We start from the raw sequence: 23511 nt of genomic DNA on the forward strand, positions 1-23511 counted from the left end.
CGTGCATATATATATATATACATGCATACATACTTTAACTTATTTATACTGTAGTTATTTATTATATTATAATTTATGATTTTGTGTTTCAAACTTAATTATACCCGAGATGTTATAAAGAAGAACGCACAGTAAAAAAAAAAAAACATATGTAAATAGTTGGTTTGGGCTGCTCGTTCTTAAGAATTACATGCAAAATAATGGTACCGCTTTCAGCACCTAAAATCGGAAAGAATCATACCGCCAGGGAGGTTAAGGCTTACTTATAGGTGCTGTAAATATCTCCTAAACTTGCACCGTTTAGGAGATATTTACAGTGCATGCAGCCAATGACGTCATCGGCGCATGCGCTCTGAAGAAACGGCCACCTGTGCCGTTTCTTCAGAGCCCTGTGCCATGACTGGCGGCTCACGCGCGCATGCGGGGAAGTGACGTCACGCTGCTCCGGCCAGTAATACAGCCGGATTCCGCAGACCCAGAAGAAGACAGGTGAAGATTGATGCGCCCGGCAGGAGGGACAACGTGGGCTTAGTTGAAGGTAAGTGTCACATAATGTGTTAGTATGCGATGCATACTAGCACATTATGCATTTACTTTGCAGGGGGAAAAAAAAGAAAAAAGTTTTTCAAGTGTTTACTTCCTCTTTAAGCTGGACATACAGTGGATAATTCCATTTTTTTCATCAGCCATTACAGCTGGCCTTAAAAAGAGTTCTAATGGAATTTTAGCAAAACATTTTGAGTTTTCGACTAAAGCGGTTCTAAAGCTAAAACATTTTTTTTACCTTAACACATTCCCAGCATTAAGGTAAAAATAATTTTACAACTTACTGTGCTCCCCCAACCTCCCTAAATAGTCCTCAATCTATCCAGCACTGTACTTGGCTGCATCTCTTCTCTCAGTTGTTTTCATTTTGAAGTTGCTACAGCCTATTTATATATATATTTTTTTAAAAAATGCGATGCTAGCAGCTGTAGAGTGGGATCCTTGTTCTCTGTGGGAAAGCAAGACAAGTCTGACATCCTCTTCCTGGCTCTGTAATTAGCAAAGCTCATTTTCCTGCTAACTGAAAAGCTTGGAATCTTGCTCATCAAGCGGCATTTCAGAGATTGTTGTTTCCACACAGAGAACAAGGGTCCCCATTTTGCAGTATGCTGGCAGGATGCATGCTTTTCTACCCAGGCTGTGGCTGCATATTTTTTAAAAAAACACACAGTAAGACTTTGCACACCTCATGTTTTGATACATCTGGTCTGTGTTAAACTGACTTAAACTGAAAACTCAATTGGATTTTAAGACGTCATTTATTCTTTCTACAGCTGGCCATACACTAATCAAAATTCACTATGTTCAGCAGAAGTCGATTGGCTGAATTTTGACTGATCATCTTCTGTTGAGGGGACCTGTTGGAAATGTTTTCTCAATCAGCGGCTGCAGCAGCTGATTAGTGTATTCTGATAACAGCGGTAAATGGGAGAATCTAAATCCTGGCTGAACAAAAATAGTGACATTTAGAAATGTTGTTTTCAGATGATAGCAAGGCAATTTTTGTAAAAGCAAAGAAAAGTAGTTTAGCTATATTTCTAGAACACTGAGTAAATTTATCTAAGATGTAACACAATGATAGGGGTTAATAATGGAAATTCCACTAGTGGTGCACCAAAATAAAAATTCCAGTTCAAAACCGAAAATTCAGGATGCACTTGACAGTTTTAAAAAAATGTATATATTTTTATAAATAATTATATTATAATCTACTTTTTAATTAATATCATAAATTTCAATTAATATGAATGTATTGTCGGCCATTATCAGCACTTTTGGAAGCGGTGTTAAAAATCCTGCTTGCTGCATTTTTGGTGCATATTTGCTCAGTTAAAAAAAAGCACACAAAAAACGAACCTCCCTATTGAAATGCATTGAAAACGCAGCAACCTGCGTTTGTGTTGCATTTTTTATGCATTTTTTGAACCACATGACCTATGAAAAACACACCATAAGCACGGTAAAATAGTGGTAAGATCACGGCAAAATCACAGGCGTTTTCTTTCGGCACAATGCTAAAAACTTTATTTTCAGCAAATGATTTTCGGTGGTCAAAATTTCGATGCGTCACTAGATTCCACTTATGGAAAATCATTGTGGGTTGCTTTCAAGCTAATCAAAATAATTAAATTGCTGAAAAAGTTAACGGTGGTTCCAACAGAAAGGTGTAAGCACACACAGTACATCGCAATTTGTTGCGTACTATGCTGCATAGCTGCAGACTGGTCAGGATACCCATGCTTACCCGTGTCCTTAGCCAAAATCGCCTACAATGGGCATGTGAGCATCCAAACTGAACCATGGAGCAATGAAAGAAGGTAGCCTGGTCTGAAGAATTCAAAAGTGGTTTGAGGAACACAACAAAGAGTTTGAGGTTATGACTTGGCCTCCAAATTTTCCATATCTCAATCCAATGGAGCATCTATGGGATGTGCTAGAAAAAGAAGTCCCCACACAGCAATTTACAGGGCTTAAATTGACTGCTACTGAGGCTGGGTTCACACAGCCACACAGAGTGACTCACAGCAGGGGTCCAGGGCGTCCCTGTTTATGGTTTCAGGTCCAATTTCAGTCTGAATTTTTGGCTGAATTCAGACCTGAAATGGACTAGAGGACGCACAGGACTTCTGTGCAATTCATTTCAGAGCTGCTCCAGAGATATGTGAACCGGCTCCATAGAGAGTCGGTCACAATCTTCTGAGATGCAAATTGGATGCAGGGAAACCCACATCCAATTTGCAATAGTGTGAACCCAGCCTAAAGGCTTGGTGCCAGATACCACACCATAACTTCAGATGTCTAGTACAGTGTGGAGTCCATGCCTTGACAGGTTATGTATGGCTCATATATATATATATATATATATATATAAAATGTACTCAGCTAAAAAGAAATATAATTAATAACTTTTTAATGTTTAGCCCTAAATTTTAATTGAGCACAACCATATCTGCTTTCCAGATGCATAAGGAAAAGATTTTACTTGTGAGAAAAATAAAACTTCTTCTTTGCAGGCTTCTAAAGACTGACTGTTTTTTGAAGATGGCAATTTAGCAGAGAAAATGGATCACACTGTATTTATATATAGCAAAATGTCACTAAAGTTCTCAGAGTCTACGTTTGACATGTCAGTCATTAGATATTTTCTATCCATTTTAACATCTCTTCAGTCATGCACCTGTGTTCATTAAATGATAACAATCAGTCTTATGCCATGTTTTTTTTTTACATTTTCACCTTTTTCACAGACAGCACTCACAACACAAAGCAAGATAAGAACTGTGAGCTCACCCTTACATTTCATCTGAATGAAATCCAGCTGATGAATGGCCTGCAACAAAGGCTCGCTGTCCAATGTAAGGTCAAATTCAGGAGAGACTTTGGGTTCCAGGGCACCTTTTACCCACTGTTCTTGAGAGCCTTGCACTCGTTTTATCAAAGCATCTGAAATCTTTAGAAGGAAAAAAAAAAGCCAACATAGAATGAAATCACGAGCCACAAAAACCTGTAACTAGCATGGTCTGCCTGATTTTACATGTGCATTTTAGGAAACATGACAAAGTTAGTTACATACCTGATGAGTCATGCAGTGCATCCGGAAACTATTCACATCACTCCACTTTTTCCACATTTTGTTATGTTACAGCCTTATTCCAAAATAGAATAAATTCATTATTTTCCTAAAAATTCTACAAATAATACCCCATAATGACAATGTGAAAGAAGTTTGTTTGAAATCTTTGCAAATTTATTAAAAATAAATAACTAAAAAATCCCATGTATATAAGTATTCACAGCCTTTGCCATGACACTCAAAATTGAGCTCAGAGGCATCCCATTTCCACTGATCATCCTTGAGATGTTTCTACAACTTGATTGGAGTCCGCTTGTGGTAAATTCAATTGATTGGACATAATTTGGGAAGGTACACACCTGTCTATATAAGACCCTACAGTTAACAATGCATGCCAGAGCACAAACCAAGCCATGAAGTCCAAGGAATTGTCTGTACACCTCCGAGACAGGATTGTATCAAGACACAGATCTAGGGAAGGGTACAGAAACATTTCTGCAGCATTGAAGGTCCCAATGAGCAGAGTGGCCTCCAATATTCGTAAATGGAAGAAGTTTGGAACCACCAGACTCTTCCTAGAGTGGACCGCCTGGCAAAACTGAGCAATCGGGAAAGAAGAGCCTTAGTCAGGGAGGTGACCAAGAACCTTATGGTCACTCTGACAGAGCTCCAGCATTTCTTTATGGAGAGAGGAGAACCTTCCAGAAGAACAACCATCTCTGCAGCACTCCACAAATTGTGTCTCTATGGTAGAGTGGCCAGATAGAAGCTACTCCTCAGTAAAAGGCACATGACTGCCTGTCTGTTTGCCAAAAGGCAACCAAGAGACTCTCAGACCATGAGATACAAAATTTGCAAGTATGATGAAACAAACATTGAACCCTTTGGCCTGAATGGCAAGCGTCATGTCTGGAGCAAACCAGGCATCGCTCATCACCTGGCCAATACATCCCTACAGTGAACCATGGTGGTGGCAGCATCATACCATAGGGATGGTTTTCAGCAACAGGGACTGGAAGACTAGTCAGGATTGAGGGAAAGATGAATGCAGCAATGTACAGAGACATCCTTGATAGAAACCTGCTCCAGAGTGCTCTGGAACTTGGACTGAGGCAAAGGTTCATCTTCCAACAGGACAACGACCCTAAGCACACAGCCAAGATAACAAGGGAGTTGCTATGGGACAACTCTGTGAATGTCCTTGAGTGGTCCAGCCATAGCCCAGACTTGAACCCGATTGAACATCTCTGGAGAGATCTGAAAATGGCTGTGCACTGACACTCCCTATACAACCTGATGGAGTTTGAGAGGTTCTGCAAAGAAGAATGGGAGAAACTGTTCATAAAATGTGTGCCAAGCCTGTAGCATCATACCCAAAAAGGCTGTAATTGGTGCCAAAGGTATTTCATTTTCAATGATTTTTATTGAAAATTTTTACAAAATGCACATAGAAATCAATAAAGAATAACAGCGAATAGTGGTATAACAGTATCAAACAACAGCCAATATAGCCCTAAAAAGGCCAACACAAGAATGAAGTAAAAGGCCTACCAAAGGTATTTCAACAAATGATTGAGCAAAGGCTGTAAATACTTATGTACATGGGATTTTTTTTTTGTTTTTTATTTTTAAGAAATTTGCAAAGATTTCAAACAAACTTCTTTCATGTTGTCATTATGGGGGATTGTTTGCAGAACTTTGAAGAAAAGAATTAGAGCTGGTTCACACTAGCGCGACTTGTCAGGCGACTTGTAAGCCTGACAAGTCGCGCTCCCTCGCGGTCCATTGACCGCTACAGGACCAGTTCTAATAGGAGCAACACAAGTCGCTGCGACTTAGAAAAAGGGTCCTGTACTACTTCGGGGTGACCTCGGAGCGACTTGCATAGACTTCCATTATGTGAAGTCGTGGCAAGTCGCTCCGAAGTCGTGGTGCATGGGAATGCACAAGTCGCCACCGAAGTAGTACAGAGTCGTGTCGCCCCAGTGTGAACCGACTCTTAATGTAACCCATTTTGGAATAAGGCTGTAATGTATCAAAATGTGGAAAAAGCGAAGCGGTGTGAATACTTTCCAGATGCACTGTATATCAGTAATTCAACAATTTTAAATACAGTGATTTAAAGAGACCCAGGCATTGAAAAAAAAAACAAAAAAAAAACTGATGGAGTCATACATATCTGCGGCGGCTTCTACTACCCTGCTGTTATGGTCAAATCCTTGGCCAGTTTGACAGGCAAAGTGCTGACATTTTCATGCAGTGTTAAAGCTTGCCTTTTACCCTCCACAATCTTACTAGCCCGCATTGAGGTGTTTTTCAGGGTCACTTTAAAGCTACATTGAACCCAAAAACAAATATGTAATATACTTCAGCTTAGCATTTCTTAGATGTGGCAGCTGCATTCATTTTTTATGCTTTTTTCCTCTTATTTTTACCTGGTGATTTTGCCAGTAAGGCTTGATTCACACCTATGCATCTTGCTTTTGAGCATTTCAGCAGTGCTTTTTCCTGTGCTTTTTGTGTTTTCAGAGATGCCTTTTTTGACACGCTTTTTGATGTGTTTTTGATTCTTTTTTTCTTTTTATTTGGCCAATTTGTTTTTGGGCAGATTAAATAATGCAAAACGTGTAAAAAAATGCATTAAAAACACACCAAAAATAAGCTAACTACATGCTTTTTTGGTGTTTAATTTTTATAGTTGTAACTGCTTTAATTTATTAGTCAAATCCATCTAAATCTGCTATTGCATCCAGCACTACCCTCTCCCCACATTTTTGAGGCTGGTGTCCAAAGGAGTCTCTGTTGTTCCTTCATCCAGGGTGGAGACACCCTAAGACAGGAAAGGGGAGATTTACTTAAATTGGTGCTCACAGAATCTGGTGAAGCTGTGCATAGTAACCAATCAGCTTCTAGGTTTTATTGTCAAAGCTTAAATAAACAAACTGAAGTTAGAAGCTGATTAGGTAAGTAACACTATGCATTGTTACTGAGAATGCAGAGCTTTATTTATCCACAAGATGTCAGCATTCAGCACTTTTACTTGCCATAACCCTAATACAGGTGTTCAGAGCCTTCTGGGAGTTGTAGGCTTGAAGCAGAACTGTCCTTACAGTAAAGCTGAAGTCAAACTAGAGAGCCCATAAGCAATCGTCAAGGAGCAGGAAAAATATAAAAAAGAAAAGCCTGGGAAGACACAGGAGGAGTTGGAGAGAGACATTGCAGCAGGAAGGAGTGTGTCACTCCCGAGCCCACTGCTGCATTCATTGACACAAAGGGATTCGGCCCCACCCCCGCAATCTGATCACTGGCTTTGTATACAGTTTAGGTGGGTGATGCGCTTCAGAAGTGGATATAAAGTAAAAATATATAATAAATGTATAAACTGGCGTGGTAAAAAGTGTTCAAGTGATAAAAAGTGTTGATGTTGGTTAATAAAAGGTGATCCAATACTTCATATATATCTCATATATATATATCAATATAAGTAAACTATTCCAGTTATCTTCTATACAATAAAGTGCTGAGTGTTTATACTTTCCTAAAAGGTATCAATAAATAAACCGTAGACAAGATAAGAATAAAGATGCTTCAAAAAAAAGTTACAAAGTGCTGTGTGCTCATTTGCTTGGATCAAAAAATAAATAAATAAATAAAGTGCTGTGTTTATAGTGTCCATATACATAGAAATCCAAAATCAGGTGTCATTCCCTTCGATATCATTAAATAAAACAAGGTGCTCTCATGCAGAGTATGGGTGTTGTGACTTGTTGCCTCCACCAGGTGTCACATCTAGGTGCTCTATATTCTCACCTCAATAAGGTGTATATTGCGCCTGTATATAAACCTTAGCCTCCGAATATCATATAGGCTTTACTTATTCCAGTATCTTGCTCCACCTCCAAGTGTTTCCTGTCCTGTCCTGTTTAGTATTTTGGGGTGCATACACTTTCCGTCCTTAATTCCATATCGTGGCCTCGGGCTCAGTAAAAACATAGGGCAATCATGGTGCAGTATGTCAAACAAGATATTTTATTAAAAACGTAGTTGCACTTACAATTTGTAGATCATTTGAATGCGGGTAAAATCTCAATACAGCGTGGGGAGCGTTATCTCTCCGATCTCTAACGTCACTTCCGGTAGTCTGGCGGCTCCTCCTACGCGTTACGTCACATCACGTGACTTCCTCAGGGAGTGGCCTGTACTGGATGTGACGTTTATTTATATATGCCAGACCGGAAGTACTGTCGCGGCCATTTTTAAAAAACCTTGTGAGCGAAATTCCGGCGGATATGCTCATTCCGCCATATTGTCTTTAAAAACAGGTGTATTGTTATTGTTTTTCTTCAATGTTTACACCGGAAGTGAGGTTGTGGATCGTTTTTTTATCTAGATGAATACATTTGTTGCATATACCCAAACTTATTCACAGTTATTGCATCTAAAAACATACAGAAAAGATAGTCCAAAACCGAATAAAATCATTTGTTTTCTGTATGTTTTTAGATGCAATAACTGTGAATAAGTTTGGGTATATGCAACAAATGTATTCATCTAGATAAAAAAACGATCCACAACCTCACTTCCGGTGTAAACATTGAAGAAAAACAATAACAATACACCTGTTTTTAAAGACAATATGGCGGAATGAGCATATCCGCCGGAATTTCGCTCACAAGGTTTTTTAAAAATGGCCGCGACGGTACTTCCGGTCCGGCATATATAAATAAACGTCACATCCAGTACAGGCCACTCCCTGAGGAAGTCACGTGATGTGACGTAACGCGTAGGAGGAGCCGCCAGACTACCGGAAGTGACATTAGAGATCGGAGCGATAACGCTCCCCACGCTGTATTGAGATTTTACCAGCATTCAAATGATCTACAAATTGTAAGTGCAACTACGTTTTTAATAAAATATCTTGTTTGACATACTGCACCATGATTGCCCTATGTTTTTACTGAGCCCGAGGCCACGATATGGAATTAAGGACGGAAAGTGTATGCACCCCAAAATACTAAACAGGACAGGACAGGAAACACTTGGAGGTGGAGCAAGATACTGGAATAAGTAAAGCCTATATGATATTCGGAGGCTAAGGTTTATATACAGGCGCAATATACACCTTATTGAGGTGAGAATATAGAGCACCTAGATGTGACACCTGGTGGAGGCAACAAGTCACAACACCCATACTCTGCATGAGAGCACCTTGTTTTATTTAATGATATCGAAGGGAATGACACCTGATTTTGGATTTCTATGTATATGGACACTATAAACACAGCACTTTATTTATTTATTTATTTTTTGATCTAAGCAAATGAGCACACAGCACTTTGTAACTTTTTTTTGAAGCATCTTTATTCTTATCTTGTCTACGGTTTATTTATTGATACCTTTTAGGAAAGTATAAACACTCAGCACTTTATTGCATAGAAGATAACTGGAATAGTTTACTTATATTGATATATATATATGAGATATATATGAAGTATTGGATCACCTTTTATTAACCAACATCAACACTTTTTATCACTTGAACACTTTTTACCACGCTAGTTTATACATTTATTATATATTTTTACTTTATATCCACTTCTGAAGCGCATCACCCACCTAAACTGTATACATTGTATTAACTGGTTCCTGGTACCAGTACTGTGGTGCAGCAGTAAGAAGGGAAAAATACATATCCTCAGATAGCGCAGGAACCACCCATACATATAAGATCATCACTGGCTTTGATACCCCAGCAGAGCCAGTGAGACACGGAAGTGAGGGGACAAAATAGCTGCAGACGTGCACAGTGCTGGATCGAATGAAGACAGGTAAGTAAAAGGGGGGTGAGGGGCCAAAACTGATGCCTAAACATTTTTTAGCTTACTGCAAGGAATGCATTACGCTAAAAAATGTTTAGGCTTTAGAGTCACTTTAAAATTGACCCTAATCAGAGATAAATATTCCATTTCCTTTTATCGCTGCAAACTGCCATTTTTTTTTTTTTTTTGTTATAGTTGCCACTGCCAGCAGGTTGCTTAATTGAGCCAATACTTTGCTCGCTGCTTGGCAGATCTTTTTCTTTACCTGCATCTATTCTGGCCCAGGCCACTAAAATAGGATGCCTCTACTGCCTAGGTTCAACTTCATCTCGTAAAGAAAACTGTGCCAACAACTTTATCTCTTAAAATGACCTATGCCAACAGCCTTGTCTCTTAAAGGGAACTGTCCCATTCATTCCACATCCTAAAGAAACAGCACCGGTCCCAACTAAGGTGGCAGAAGTTTCAATCTTTAGACTGCTTTCATACCCAGGGTATATTCTTAGCAGAGGATACAGATTATCAATGGCCCCTTCAGGGTAGCACTACAGTTACAACGCACAGCTGCCCCAAATTCCAGTTTTAGAAAATCTCCCCTGAAGTGTGTTACTGGCTAGATCATTAGTGGAAAATATAGGAAAAAGCCTAAATAAAACAAAACAAATGCAGTCATCACATTTAAGCATTGGTAAGCTGCAATGTAGTACTTTTTGGTTTTGGGGCTTAATACTGCTCTAAATGCCAAAGCAGATTAGTGAAATCAGCTAACTGACAAAGACAGGGAAAGCAAGTAAACCTGCCTTGTGTCAAGCAGACACACAACAGTTACACAACAGTTATCTGTTTAACACTATGCATGTACTGTATATATTAAGTTTCTTCCAGCAGTAAAATATTTTTTTATAGTCTCATATGTGTCTAATCAGTATTTATTCTTATTTATATCTCTGCAAACAACTGAAAAAAATCTGTATTTTTGGGAACTTTAAGCCAAAATAACACTTGCATTAATTGGCATTTGACAATTCAAAATTGAGTTGTTTTCATTTCAAGATTAAGTTGTTTTCAGAGTTATTCTAAGTAAATCTATTTAACTTTCTCTAGGGTGCTTATACCAGCATTTCATTACTAAACATAAATCAACAGAAAATAATCTGAAGTTTAATTATTTTCCTGCCCCGAAGCAATCTTTTATTTTTAGGATAAACTGTGTTCTGTGTATCGTAATGCTAATCTGTGGAATGATTACATAAAACTACAAAAATCTAGTTCAATGATGGTTTAAAAAATTAAAAAAAACTCAGACTGAGTGTATGTTGACATAATTAGGTTTACCTGGTGTATATTGCATTTTTTTTTGCCACAGGTAAACTCGTGGACAATCAAAAATAACTGATGTCTGCAGCATTGCAGACAAGTGAAATGAATGAATAAAACATCATGCACTATTTCTCTGCAGTCTGTTCTAAAACATATTTCGAAATGAACAATGAATTACCTCTAGAAAACTTTTTTTTTTACGTAAGGCCATAAAGTCCAGATTCCAAAAAATTGTGTTTTAATAATTCTAAAGTCAAGACAGACAACCATGTGGTGATGGTGGAGGAGAGACTGAAATAAACTTTGTTAACTTTGCAATGCAAGTTATACTTTGCGAGTGAAATTTCCCAGAAGCTTAGTGAATGTGGTAAAACTTCACTTTCTAAAGAATACCCAATAATGTGCATGGAAAATAAAAAAAACAACAGCATTTTTTTGCTTGGACATGATTGCATGATGGTAGTCAGCAGAACTTCACCTCATTCACTGAGCTCTGGGGAAATCTCCCTAGCAAAGTGAACATTCTATTTGTCTTTAGTAAATCAACTATTGAGGTTACACATGATGCTAAACTTGATAAAAATTCCTTACACAAAATCAAGCACCCTTTTTCTTTCAAATTCTTTATTAGGCATGAGAAGCAAAATACAGAATCACAATGCACACTCAGTGTGTCACATCAAATTGCAAGACATATTGACAAAACTAATGAACAGTAATGTCTCATCAAAAGGTAATGAGCCATTGCATATAGAATCATATGAGGGGGCAGATAGCGTATCTTAAACATTAACCGGGTTAGCACCGTAAAGGTCAGCAACAGTGAATGTGGTACACTCATCTGCAATAGCGTAACATATATAATGTAGTATAGATCGGAGTATGCATAGGAATTGTAGTGTATGCGGTTCCAGAATACTTTTTTGGGCATAATTGGGGGAAGGAAAGAGACAGGAAATGGGCGGAGGAGGGAGGGATGAAAGAGACTGCAAAAAATGAGAAAAGAAGAGAAAAGAGTCTAGAAAGAAGCAGGGAAAGGGGAACAGGAGCCGCCCCATGCGGGTAGCTCAATGCCAGGCCTCCTAGTCACAGACATTGGCACGCAGTGCCCGACCTTCCTCCGAGAAGATGAACATGTTCCAACAGTCCCAGGTTTTGAAGTATCGCTCTCTTCTACCCTGCGAGGTCAGTACCAGGTCTAAGTCATTGATCAACTTCACTTTTTGCAACCATAGGGAAATCGAGGGTGGAGTTGTGTCCTTCCATAGGAGGCTAATACACGATTTGGCAGCGTTCAATAGGTGTCGGAGGATGGAGCTCTTGTATTGCATAGGTGAGATAGTGGAGAAGAAAGAAGGCTGGATCGCCTGGGACGACGAAGTCTGTCATCAGCTGAGCTATTCTACGCACTTCACTCCAGAAGCCTCGGAGTTTAGAGCAACTCCAAAAGATATGAAGCAACGTGCCCTGTTCTTGATGACAGCGCCAACACCTATCTGAGGTCTTGGGAAAGAGTCGTCAAAGTTTCACCGGGGTGCAGTACCAGTGCGACAACAGCTTATAATTTGATTCCTGAATGCGGGTGCATATGGAGGATTTAAGTGCGAACCGAACAATGTTTCGTCCCTGGGTCACATTGAATGTTCTATGCGGTTCTCCTTCCCATTTTAGAACACCCGGGAGGACAAAGTCGTCCGAAGGTGAGGAATACTGGGAATAGATCTGGGAAAGGGCATGAGGGAGAGGCCCCTGTCCCATCAGTAGGTCTTCAAAGGTCGTCCGATCTCTCACAAATAGGGACGGAAGGCCCAAATCTCGCAGTAAGTGAAGGAGTTGTAATGCTTGCCAACGGGAGAGAGAAAACGGTCCACCAGACGTCATCAGGTGAGAGAGGGATGGCTAGGCACCCGCAACAATGAAGTTCCTTAAATATGTTCCTCTCACAGCCAGGAGGGAAAACTGGGTTGCCCAGGATCGGGAACAGTGGAGAGTATGAGTCGGACATTCCCTTGCTAAAGGTGACCGCCGCACAGGTGCGGAGCGTCAGACCGATAAGAGGGTGCTGCTTAACGAAGTCAGGGAGAGCTCGGAGACACCACGCTGTCCTAGGGAGGCATATCGGATACAGGGACAGCTCCAAAGCCGTCCAGAGCTTCAAGTGGGCGTGTCTGCACCAGTCAACCCATCTATTCAACTGGGCCACCTGGTAGTAGCGTCTGGAATCCAGTACCGCTACACCCTCGTGAGCCTTAGTTAACGTAAGAATACACTTGGGTAGCCAAGGTCGTTTCCCGGCTCAGATCAATTTGGCAAAGACAGAGTCAACTTTCCTAAAGAAGGTCGCCGGGATGAAGACAGGCAGTGTTTTGAACAGGAAGAGAAGTTTTGGTAAAATGGACATTTTCAGGATGTTGTAGCGTCCAAACCAGGAGTGTAGGCCCGTTGCCCACTTGTCCAGTAAGGTGCGAATGGAACATAAGAGGGGTGGGAAATTCAGGTGGAACACGTCCACCAGATTCGAAGGAAGGAGCGTACCCAGGTATTTTAGGGCTAACGTCGCCCACTTGAAGGGGAAGTTCTGACTCAGTAACTCGTAGAGGGAAGGTGGCAGGGCTACTCCCATGATTTCCGATATGGAGTAGTTAATCTTCAGATTGGAGATCTCACCATATGCTTCAATTTCCTTCAGCAGGTTAGGTATAGACCCCAAGGGGCGTGAGAGAGAAAAAAGTGGATCATCAGCGTGGGCCAATATCTTGTATGAGTTAGAGCCCACCTGTACATGGGAGATGTCCAGATTTAAGCAGACTTTGATCAAAAAGGGTTCCAGGGATAGGGCAAAAAGCAAGGGGGAGAGAGGGCAGCCCTGACGGGTGCCGTTAAAGATCCAGAACCGATCCGAAAGTACGCTGTTCGCCTTCACAACCGCTCTAGGGTTCACGTAGACACTTGTTATCCATCCCAGCAGCTGCAGGCCGAGTCCAAACCGCCGCAACACCTCAAACATATAAGCCCAGTTTACCCGGTCGAACGCCTTTTCGGCGTCTGTACTCAGAAAGAACGTTGGTGTGTTGGCATTTCTGGCTAGGTGTATAAAGTTGAGGGCCTTGGTAGTATTGTCCCTGGCTTCCCTGGTGGGAATAAAACCTACCTGATCAAGGTGGACCAGGTTAGGGAGGTGGGGTTGTAGGCGCGAAGCAAGGACTTTGGTAAAGAGTTTTAAGTCGGCATTAAGCAAAGAGATCGGGCGGTAGCTGCTACAGGACGAGGGATCCTTCCCCTCCTTAGGGATTATGGAGATGTGGTCTAGCAAAGTCGCATCTTGGAGCGAGGAAGTGTGACCTAGACCATTGAACAATTTAAGCATATGGGGTAGCAGCAGCAGCTTTTGGTAATATAGAACAGTGAAGCCATCGGGCCCGATGCTTTGCTGATTTGGCCTGTGAAATTTCATCAGAAGTGAATGGCATCTCCATTGCCTCTGGAGCCAGTGACGGAAGATGTGGTAGGGGTACGGAGTCAAGATAGGACGAGACGACCGAAGAGAGGGATGGTGCCTGGGTTATGCGGTATAGGCGCGAGTAGAAGTCTCCAAAACAACGGGAGATTTCCTTAGGAAGGTGTAATTTGCAATCTCCCTCCTCAAGGAGGGGATATATGAGGAGGCTCGTTGATCCCTGAGGGCCCTGGCCAGCAGCCTCCCGCATTTGTCACCAGATTCATATGTGAGCCTCTGGCAACGTTAGAGTGCTGCCCTGGCACAGTAGCGTAGGAGATCCGCGACCTGACCCCAAAGACGTACCAATTTGGCTCCATCCGTGGGGTCTAGGGCCCTTTTGTGTGGACTCTCCAGTGAGGAAATGTCCGCGAGCAGCTTAGTCAGTTGTGCGTTTCTTGCACGTTTAATGCGGGCCCTGTGGCTAATGAGGACCTCCAAATCACTGCTTTGTGAGCTTCCCAGACTATTCACAGATCGCTATCCTGAGTGTCATTTATCTGAAAGTAGGTTTGAATCTGTTGGGATATGTCTGCCAGCACCTAGGGGTCCTGAAGAAGGCTCTCGTTAAGTCACCACTGCCAGTCGGAGTCCCGGTCTGCACCCCCCAGTCTCACTGTCATAGTGACTGGGGCATGGTCCGACCACGTGATAGAGCCGATCTCAATGTCAACAATGGATGGGAGCAGCTTATGTGGGACCAGGAACATGTGGATACGTGAATATACCTGATGGGGATGCAAGAAAAAGGTATAGTCTCGTTCTCTGGTATGCAATATGCGCCACACGTCCACAAGCTGTAGTTCGTGTAGGAGCGAAAGAATTTGTCTTCTCGTGCCCCGTGGGACTGAGGAGGACCCAGTCGAGGTATCCAGAACCGGTTTAAGGGGGAGGTTACAGTAACCTCCCATGATCAGCCGACCCTCTGCGAAATCTAATAAGGAAGTAAGAGTTTTCCATAAAAACGCCTCTTGATGAACATTAGGGTCATATATAGTAGCCAAAGTAACCTTGACATCCCCTATATGGCCTTTAAGGAAGAGAAACCGACCGTTCGGATCAGCACGTTGTCCACTTTTCCAGTAAGGGACCAAGGTATTCTATTTGAGAGAAAAATGGAGACATCCCTAGATTTAGACTCAGAGTTGGCAGCATGGTACACACACGGGTAGAATCTGTTCTGGAGAAGTGGAAGACCATCTGACCGAAAGTGAGTCTCCTGTATGAAGGCAACATCTGTGTTCGAGCGCCTTAGGTCGGCCAGAAGCATCCGCCTCTTTTCGGGAACATTGAACCCCTTGCCTTCGAGGGAGGTTACCCGCACAGGATCTATAGGGAAGAGGTGACCGGAAACTGGAGGAGAGAGAAAGAGATCGAGGGCCGAGAAGGGCGGGGTAAAACAGATAAGAGGGAGGGTGGGATAGTTGGAATAAGAGACTTACCAGGGAAGAAAGGCGGACGTAAGGGAGAGGGGGGGGATTTAAAGGGAGAATAGGAGTGAGGAGTCGGAAGAGTGGGCTGGAAACCTTGTAAGAGTCCCCGCAGATGTCAGTAGAGGTCGAGATAAAATAAAAAGAAAAAGGAGAGGGGGAAGAGGAGGTAGGATGGAGGTAGTAAGGTGGGGAGGTAGGGCGGGGGTTCTAATGGGGGAGTAGAGACACAGACACACCCACCTGAGGATTGACAAACCTCTGGGGTGTAGGCCTAGTGGGGGGTAAGACCTAGAACAGCGAAGGGGACGAGCACTGAGGCCAGAGCCGCCCCTGGCAGATAACATATGAAAAGAAAAACTGCCTGACAACAAATTAGTGCAAGTGTAGAGGTTCCCATAACCCAGAGCACCCTTCCGAGTGCATAAAGATCCCTGAGTGTCCCATATCCCACAACAAATCCCTGAGGAAGACGCAGTCCCTAAATGAGGTAGCGTCTCAATACAATCAGCATAGCAGTGCTAGGTCAGAACATAAAACAGAGTAAAATAAACACTATATTGAAGGACATGGTATATATCCCCCACCCTGACAGTAGGCCGCACCGTCTGAATTAATCAGTCCATGGGGAAGACCGGGGGCCCCCAAGCCGGCGAGACCCGGAGATGTCACCGTCTGGCCCAGTGCGCCTGACCCCCCAGGGAGCAACAAGGCCAATGCGCAGTCCGACCCATTCACAGTTGAGTAATGTGCATTTCTCGACATAACTAGCAATGGAATCATACCGGTGAACTGATCTCTTCCTCACTAAGCCACGTCTCCCGGACGGTGGCTGCAGGGAAGTGAAACCCACATCACAGACACGCCGCTCAGGGAGATAGCATCTTCCAGTAGGGAGACCGCTGCCTCCTCCCACTCTAGCTAAGAAGACTCTGAAGCAGGGAGCGTGCAGGGATGTCGGGCGTCAGCAGCCATAGGGCAGACACAGGCAATGTCATTGGGCCCGCCCCCGGCACACCCCGATGGGGAGGCGGCTACCATGAACCAAGAGGCACTAAGATAGTAACAAAGGCTGTCAAATCGCACCCCCACCCCCCCACCTGCCAGACCACACTGCCCATGCAATGTCCGCCAACATGTCGATCCTCCGAGAGAAAAAATAAAAACTAAAAAATGTAAATCAGAACATAACCAACAGTAAGTGGCGTCAGGCACTGCTTAGGAAGTAGGCAACTCTGGACACTCAACATCTGCTAGCAGTTCTAGGGGAATGGGGTCGGGGGCTGCCAAAACACAGAGTTTAGACAGCAACGTCCTGCTGTAGCCCAGAGGGAAGAGCAGTCAATAACTGCAGATCACCAGGTCCAGTACACGGATACCGTCTCATGGCGGGCTGCACAAAAGCCAGAAGCTCTAAGCAGGGGCATGAGGAGGACTGGGACAATCGCACGGAGGGGGTCAGGGACCTGACCAGGGCAAGGGTAAACACTTCCTGCTGACGGTGGCCAGTCTTTCAAGAGACAAGAGACAAGCAGACAGGGTAGGGACACAGTTACCAGAGTGGGCACTCAAGGGAGCACAGGCGGCAATGTCAGTCTTCTCGCACAGCCGAAGCAGGTTCCGGATTCAGTCGGCAGCGGCTTCTTGGAGCACCAGGTGGCAAGCCTCTTTCCCAACCGGGGGTGTTAGGCTGTCGTCTGGGCTGACTTGGGAGATGTTGGAGCCAGTTCGGTACGGAGAGTGGGTCGGTGTCCAGAAATGTAAAGAGTGCAGGCAGGTCCTCTGGATGGTGCAAGGAGAAGGCAGTTGATCCCTTGCGCACCATAATGGGATATGGGGAACCCCCATCGGTATGTGCAGCCCAGCTGTCTGATCCTCTCCAGCAGTGGACGTAGTAGGGCTCTGCGCTGTAGGGTAGCCCTAGAGAGATCAGGCAGGATCCGGACTCTGGCACCGTCAAAGTCCACGTCTCCAGCTTCCCAAGCCTGCCAGAGGATGAGATCCTTATGTGAGTATCGGTGAAGGCAGCAGATAACATCCCAGGGTCTCTCTATGTTGGAAGTGCACAGTCCCATCGCTCTATGTACCCGATCGAACTCCAAATCCGTCGGTGGGATGTTGGGGGCCAGGCGCTGGCACATCGATAGAACTGTGGGCTGAAGAGATTCTTGGCCTGTGGCCTCCGGTAACCCCCGCAGCTGCAGGTTGTTTCTACGGCTGCTGTCCTCCATCTCCTCAAGGCGCAATTGTAGGGTGGTGACGTACTCTGCCTGTGTAGTTTGAACACTTTCTTGTCGGGCCACCCTGGCTTCTATGGTAGTGAGGGAGGATTCCCCAGTGGAGACTCTGTCTGTAAGCTGCTGGAGCTCCGATCTCAGCTTGTATTTCTCTGCTATGTGCTTCCTCCAGGCGGAGCACCAACGCCTCCATTTCCCTCTTCGTTGGGAGAGCTTGTATCAGGGCTATAAGGTCCGAATCTCCCCTGATCCAGGAGTAGGATGGAGGGGGTCTACCTGGGAGCTTGAGGGTGATTGCATAGCCTGCAAAGTCCAGGGCTCGGATTGTACCGAGGTGGCCGGGGAGGTAGGCACATTCGCCATTGCTGGAGCAGGAGGGGGAGCAGCACATGGCTGTGAGGTGCGGGCTTAGGATGAAGCTGAGCGGGTCCCCAGGAAGTATCGGTGACATTCCGACCCAGGCGAGGTTCTGAGAGGTTTCCTCGGTCGCTTCCTCTGTCTTGTGCTCATGCCGTGACCAAAAGGCAGAATATTAAGCTGAAAATCCAGGGGAGATGGCCGGAGCTCTATCAGTGTATGTCTTCACTCCGTCATGTCAAGGATACGCCCCCAGCACCCTTTTTATATTTGAAACCCACAAACACTGATTGACTGCTAACAAACTTTATGTTACATAGATGTCCCCAGCAGCAATCGGCATAAATATAGATTTACTGTACTTAAACTCTTGCAGTACTCTGGCAGCTTTTGGAAAAACTTTAACGTTTTCTAGGAAGTATCATTTTTTACAACTACATGTCTCAGCATGTGTTTTTCATGTTTTTGTAATATGCTGGATTCGAGACAACCTGTATTAAAAAAAAAATACTAGCCCCAATTTATCTCTTGCCTTTTAATGTCTTGGATACACCTTCTACTTGCACGGTAAGCTTTCTCTTTTCATAATCAGCATCCATTTGGATGGGCATGATTCCAAAAGCTTAATCCAAGCTGGCTGTACAAGGTCATATGGGATGGGCTTAGCTAAAAGGAACTGGGGATGATGACTCTCTGCAGTGTCTTTCCTTTGCTCATAAAAACCTATTTTTAATACTCTACTGAAGAAAGTCAGCTGAGTATATTGAAGACCTCATTATAAAACTGAAGGCAATAAATTAATCCGACATGGTGAAAAGCATGGTATTTCATTTTTAGTTTTATTACCATAAAAGTGCACTTTTATGTTGTAAATAAAGTATTGCTCCAATAAACAACAATTTAACTGCAATCTAAGTACCCCATGCTTTGCACACTCAAGGTAAAGCAAGAGATTTGCTTTAATTACCCCCCATCCCCAGCAGGATATACACTATATCACCAAATGTATTAGGGCGCCTGCCCTTACATGCATATAAACTTTAACTACTTACCCACTGGGCACTTAAACACCCTTCCTAACCAGACCAATTTTCAGCTTTCAGTGCTCTCACATTTTAAATGACAATTACTCAGTCATGCAACACTGTACCCATATGAAATTTTCATCCTTTTTTTGACACAAATAGAGCTTTCTTATGGTGGTATTTAATCATCATTGGGGTTTTTTATTTTTTGCGCTATAAATGAAAAAAGACCGAACATTTTGTAAAAGAAATGCATTTTTCTTTGTTTCTGTTTTAAAATTTTGTAAACTTAGTAATTTTTCTTCTTAAATTTTGGCCAAAAGTTATACTGCCACATATCTTTGGTAAAAATAACCAAAATAAGTATATATTATTTGGTCTTTGTGAAGGATATCGAGTCTACAAGCTATGGTGCCAATCATTAAAAATCGATCACACCTGATGTGCTCATTTCTTGAGACCCTAACAAGCCAGGAAAGTACAAATACCCCCCAAATGACCCCTTTTTGGAAAGCAGACATCCCAAGGTATTTATTAAGGGGCATGGTGAGTTTTTTGAAAGTTGTAATTTTTACCCACAATTCTTTGCAAAGTTTAGATTTTTTTTCCACAAAATTGTCATATTACCAAGTTATTTCTCACACACTGTATATAAATACTTGCAACTACACCCCAAAATGCATTCTGCTACTCCTCCTGGGTATGGCAATAAGACACGTGTGAGACTTTTACACAGCCTGGCCACATACAGAGGCCCAACATCCAAGTAGCACCTCCAGGTGTTCTAGGAGCAAAAATGACACGTATATTTCCTGACAACATATCACACTTTTGAAGGCCCTGGAGAACCAGGCCAATGGAAATGCCCACAACATTACCCCATTTTGGAAAGCAAACCACATAATCTAGGAGGCATAATACGTCTTTTGAAAATGTCATTTTTTTCCACAAGTTTTTGGAAAATGTGGAAAGAAAATGAAAACACGTTTTTTTTTTTTTTACACAGAGTTGTCCATTTAGAAGATATTTCTAACAAGTAGCATGTACATAGCAAAAAGGACACTCAAAAATACATTCTGCTACTTCCCCTGAGTATGGCAGTACCACATGTGTGAGACTTTTTCACAGCTAGCCACATACAGAGGCCTAACATGAAGGGAGCACCGTCATTTCCTCACTACCCATTACAATTTTGTGAGGCGCTGTAGGGCACTGATAAGCACTGTAGTCGCACTGATGTGGCACGGATGAGCACTGATGTGGCATGGATGAGCACTGATGTGACACGGATGTGGTACGGATGAGCACTGATGTGGCACAGATGAGCACTGATGTGACACAGATATGGCATGGATGAGCACTGAAGTGGTACAGATGTAGCATTGATGTGGCACAGATGAGCACTGATGTGGCATGGATGAGCACTGACATGGCATGGATATGTGCATGAATGAGCACTGACGTGGCATGGATGTGGGACGGATGAGCACTGATATGGCACGGATGAGCACCGATGTGGCATGGATGTGGCAAGGATAAGCACAGATGTAGCATGGATGTGGCATGGATGAGCACTGATGTGGCATGGATGTGGCATGGATGTGTGCACAAATGAGCACTGACGTGGCATGGATGTGGCACAGATGACCACTGATATGGCACGGATGTGGCACTGATGAGCACTGATATGGCACTGATGTGGCATGGATGAGCACTGATGTGGCATGGATGTGGCACGGATTATCACTGATGTGGCACGGATAATCACTGACCTGGCATGGATGTGGCACGAATGAGCACTGACGTGGCATGACGTGGCACAGATAAGCACTGACGTGGCATAGATGAGGCATGAATGAGCACTGATGTGGCGTGGATGTGGCACGGATGAGCATTGATGTGGCATGGATGTGGCACAGATGAGCACTGACTTGGCATGGATGTGGCATAGATGAGCACAGATGTGGCATGGATGTGACATGGATGAGCCACGGACGAGCACTGAGGTGGCATGGATGAGCACTGACATGGCATGGATGTGGCATGGATGAGCACTGATGTGGCATGGATGAGCCACGGATGAGCACTGAGTTGGCATGGGTGGGCACAGATGAGGTATGGATGTGGCACGGATGGGCATGGATGAGGCATGATTGAGGAAGGAATAGGCATGACTGAGGTATCATCGAAGCATGGAGAAGGCAGGGGATGAGTGCAGCTGCAGCCTCCCTCCTCTCCTCGCAACTGTACCGATCGTTGTGTACAGCGTGTGAGGAGAGGAGAGAACTGAACCGGGCATGCGCAGGTTTGTTGACAACTGATCGCTCATTGGACAGAGCGATCACGTGGTAAAGAGCCGCTGTCATTGGCCATTTACCATGATCCGCGATGCGCCGGATCCCTTGGACATGGCAAGCACGGACACTCCCATGTGCAAGCCCCAGGGGGCACACGGGAAGCATGATCCTGGGAGGTCATCATTGTACGCCCTCCCAGAACAAGCCGACTGCGCTGTAGCCGTCATCGGCTATGGCCCGGTTGGCGAATGGTTAATGGTATCCCAGTCTTAGTCCGTAGGGTTCAATATTGAGTTGGCCCACCCTTTGAAGCTATAACAGCTTCAACTCAATAGAAAAAAGAGGGATAGGGGGAGGGGTGGAATAATCCCTGGGTAGATAACATAGCCGCCCTGTTAAGATGATGGCGGAAATGTGACACCAATATTGTTTTTCATACCTATCGGTAATATAACCGGTAAGCCTAGGAATTAGATACTGTACTAGGAAAAAAGAACAAAAGGGAGTTGCAAATGATGGCTCAAACACAGGTTTGTAGAAAAACAAGTAAAAATATACTTTATTGAGATTGTGACAATTTAAATACCATAAACAAAGATAGAGGTATGTTCAGAGGCCTGTGAACCATATCCCATATATACCACATCACCCACCGGCTGCCCAGAACACGGGGAACCTCCAAGATGCACGGGACACCTGTGATCCCTAAATGTTCATGGAGGCGGCTACACTGTGAGTCCACTACTACCTACCTTCATCCCTTAGTTTTGGAGAAATGGAATGTGAGCTTTCCAGGAGCTTTGAAAATGGCCTCATTTGCAATAGAAGATATTCAGCCTATATTTGCAAACCGGCCTCTTATTCACTTCATAGCTGGTAAGAGACACTTCTCTACTTTACCTGTGTCACGCCAGAGACAGTATTAATTTAACCAGGACATTATCTGGACTGTCGCATATCGGCACTGATACGGGAAAAATAGCTGGATCGGGGATCGGTAAAATTAAGAGATCCACGGGCCGATCCGGTTTTGCTCTTTACATAGCATGTGAGGGTGTATAGCAAAATGTAGCGCTAATCTTAAACTGTCTGCACAGAATGTCCTTATCAACTCCGTAGGAGAAACAACAGTTTTGTATTTTCCACATAAATAAATATGAAAAAACTTCGGATAGATGAAAGTGAAGATCCTCAGCAAGAGACCACCACCAGACACCCACACACACTGGTCCTTACCAGATACAGGTGACCCTCATCACAAAGGTCATAACCGACGTCAGTCTCTGATGAAACGCGTCGGGTGGAGCTTAAGGCGACGCACGCCACACGTAGAAGGGACAAGGCGGCCATTTTGATGGTGGGATGCGGCGGCATCCAAGCCTAAGGAGGAGATTTTTGCTACGCTCTCTAATAGCGGCTATCGAGTAAGTTCATTTTAATCCTTTGGGGCCAATAAAGTACAAGCAGTATACACTATGAGGTGGTGTTCTGTTTCTTCTTTTGGGACCCCATGAGGAGTGGATAATCGCCAGCTTTATTGACACATTCAAGGAGGGAAAAGTGAAGGATCCCGGTGTTCCAGGGCTCATGCACTATCATGCGGTTATGACCTTTGTGATGAGGGTCACCTGTATCTGGTAAGGACCAGTGTGTGCGGGTGTCTGGTGGTGGTCTCTTGCTGAGGATCTTCACTTTCATCTATCCAAAGTTTTTTCATATTTATTTATGTGGAAAATACAAGAACTGTTGTTTCTCCTACGGAGTTGATAAGGACAGAGGAGGGAAGTTTAACCTCTTAAAGACTAAACACATGACATTTTAGATTTTGAATGCAAAATTGTTATAAGGTATCTGCCGATACAGATCCGGAAGTATTATTTTGTTATAAGCTCACAAAACAGTACTTCCGGA

At 43.6% G+C, this 23511-nt stretch overlaps 1 protein-coding gene across 5 annotated transcripts in view; it reads right to left on the reverse strand.

The window, feature by feature from the left end:
* TRIM67 (tripartite motif containing 67) overlaps positions 1-23511 on the reverse strand; it is a 116761-nt gene that overhangs the window by 33786 nt on the left and 59464 nt on the right. For 3 of the 5 annotated variants that reach the window (XM_082251613.1, XM_082251615.1, XM_082251612.1), the window contains exon 5: positions 3337-3496. In XM_082251613.1, the coding sequence (XP_082107739.1) occupies positions 3337-3496 (160 nt within the window). The remainder of the gene's footprint in view (positions 1-3336; positions 3497-23511) is intronic. The other 2 variants (XM_082251616.1, XM_082251614.1) reach the window with 1 other exon arrangement.

Source organism: Pelophylax lessonae, assembly GCF_965119305.1.
Source record: "Pelophylax lessonae genome assembly, chromosome: 3".
Classification (NCBI taxonomy): domain Eukaryota; kingdom Metazoa; phylum Chordata; class Amphibia; order Anura; family Ranidae; genus Pelophylax; species Pelophylax lessonae.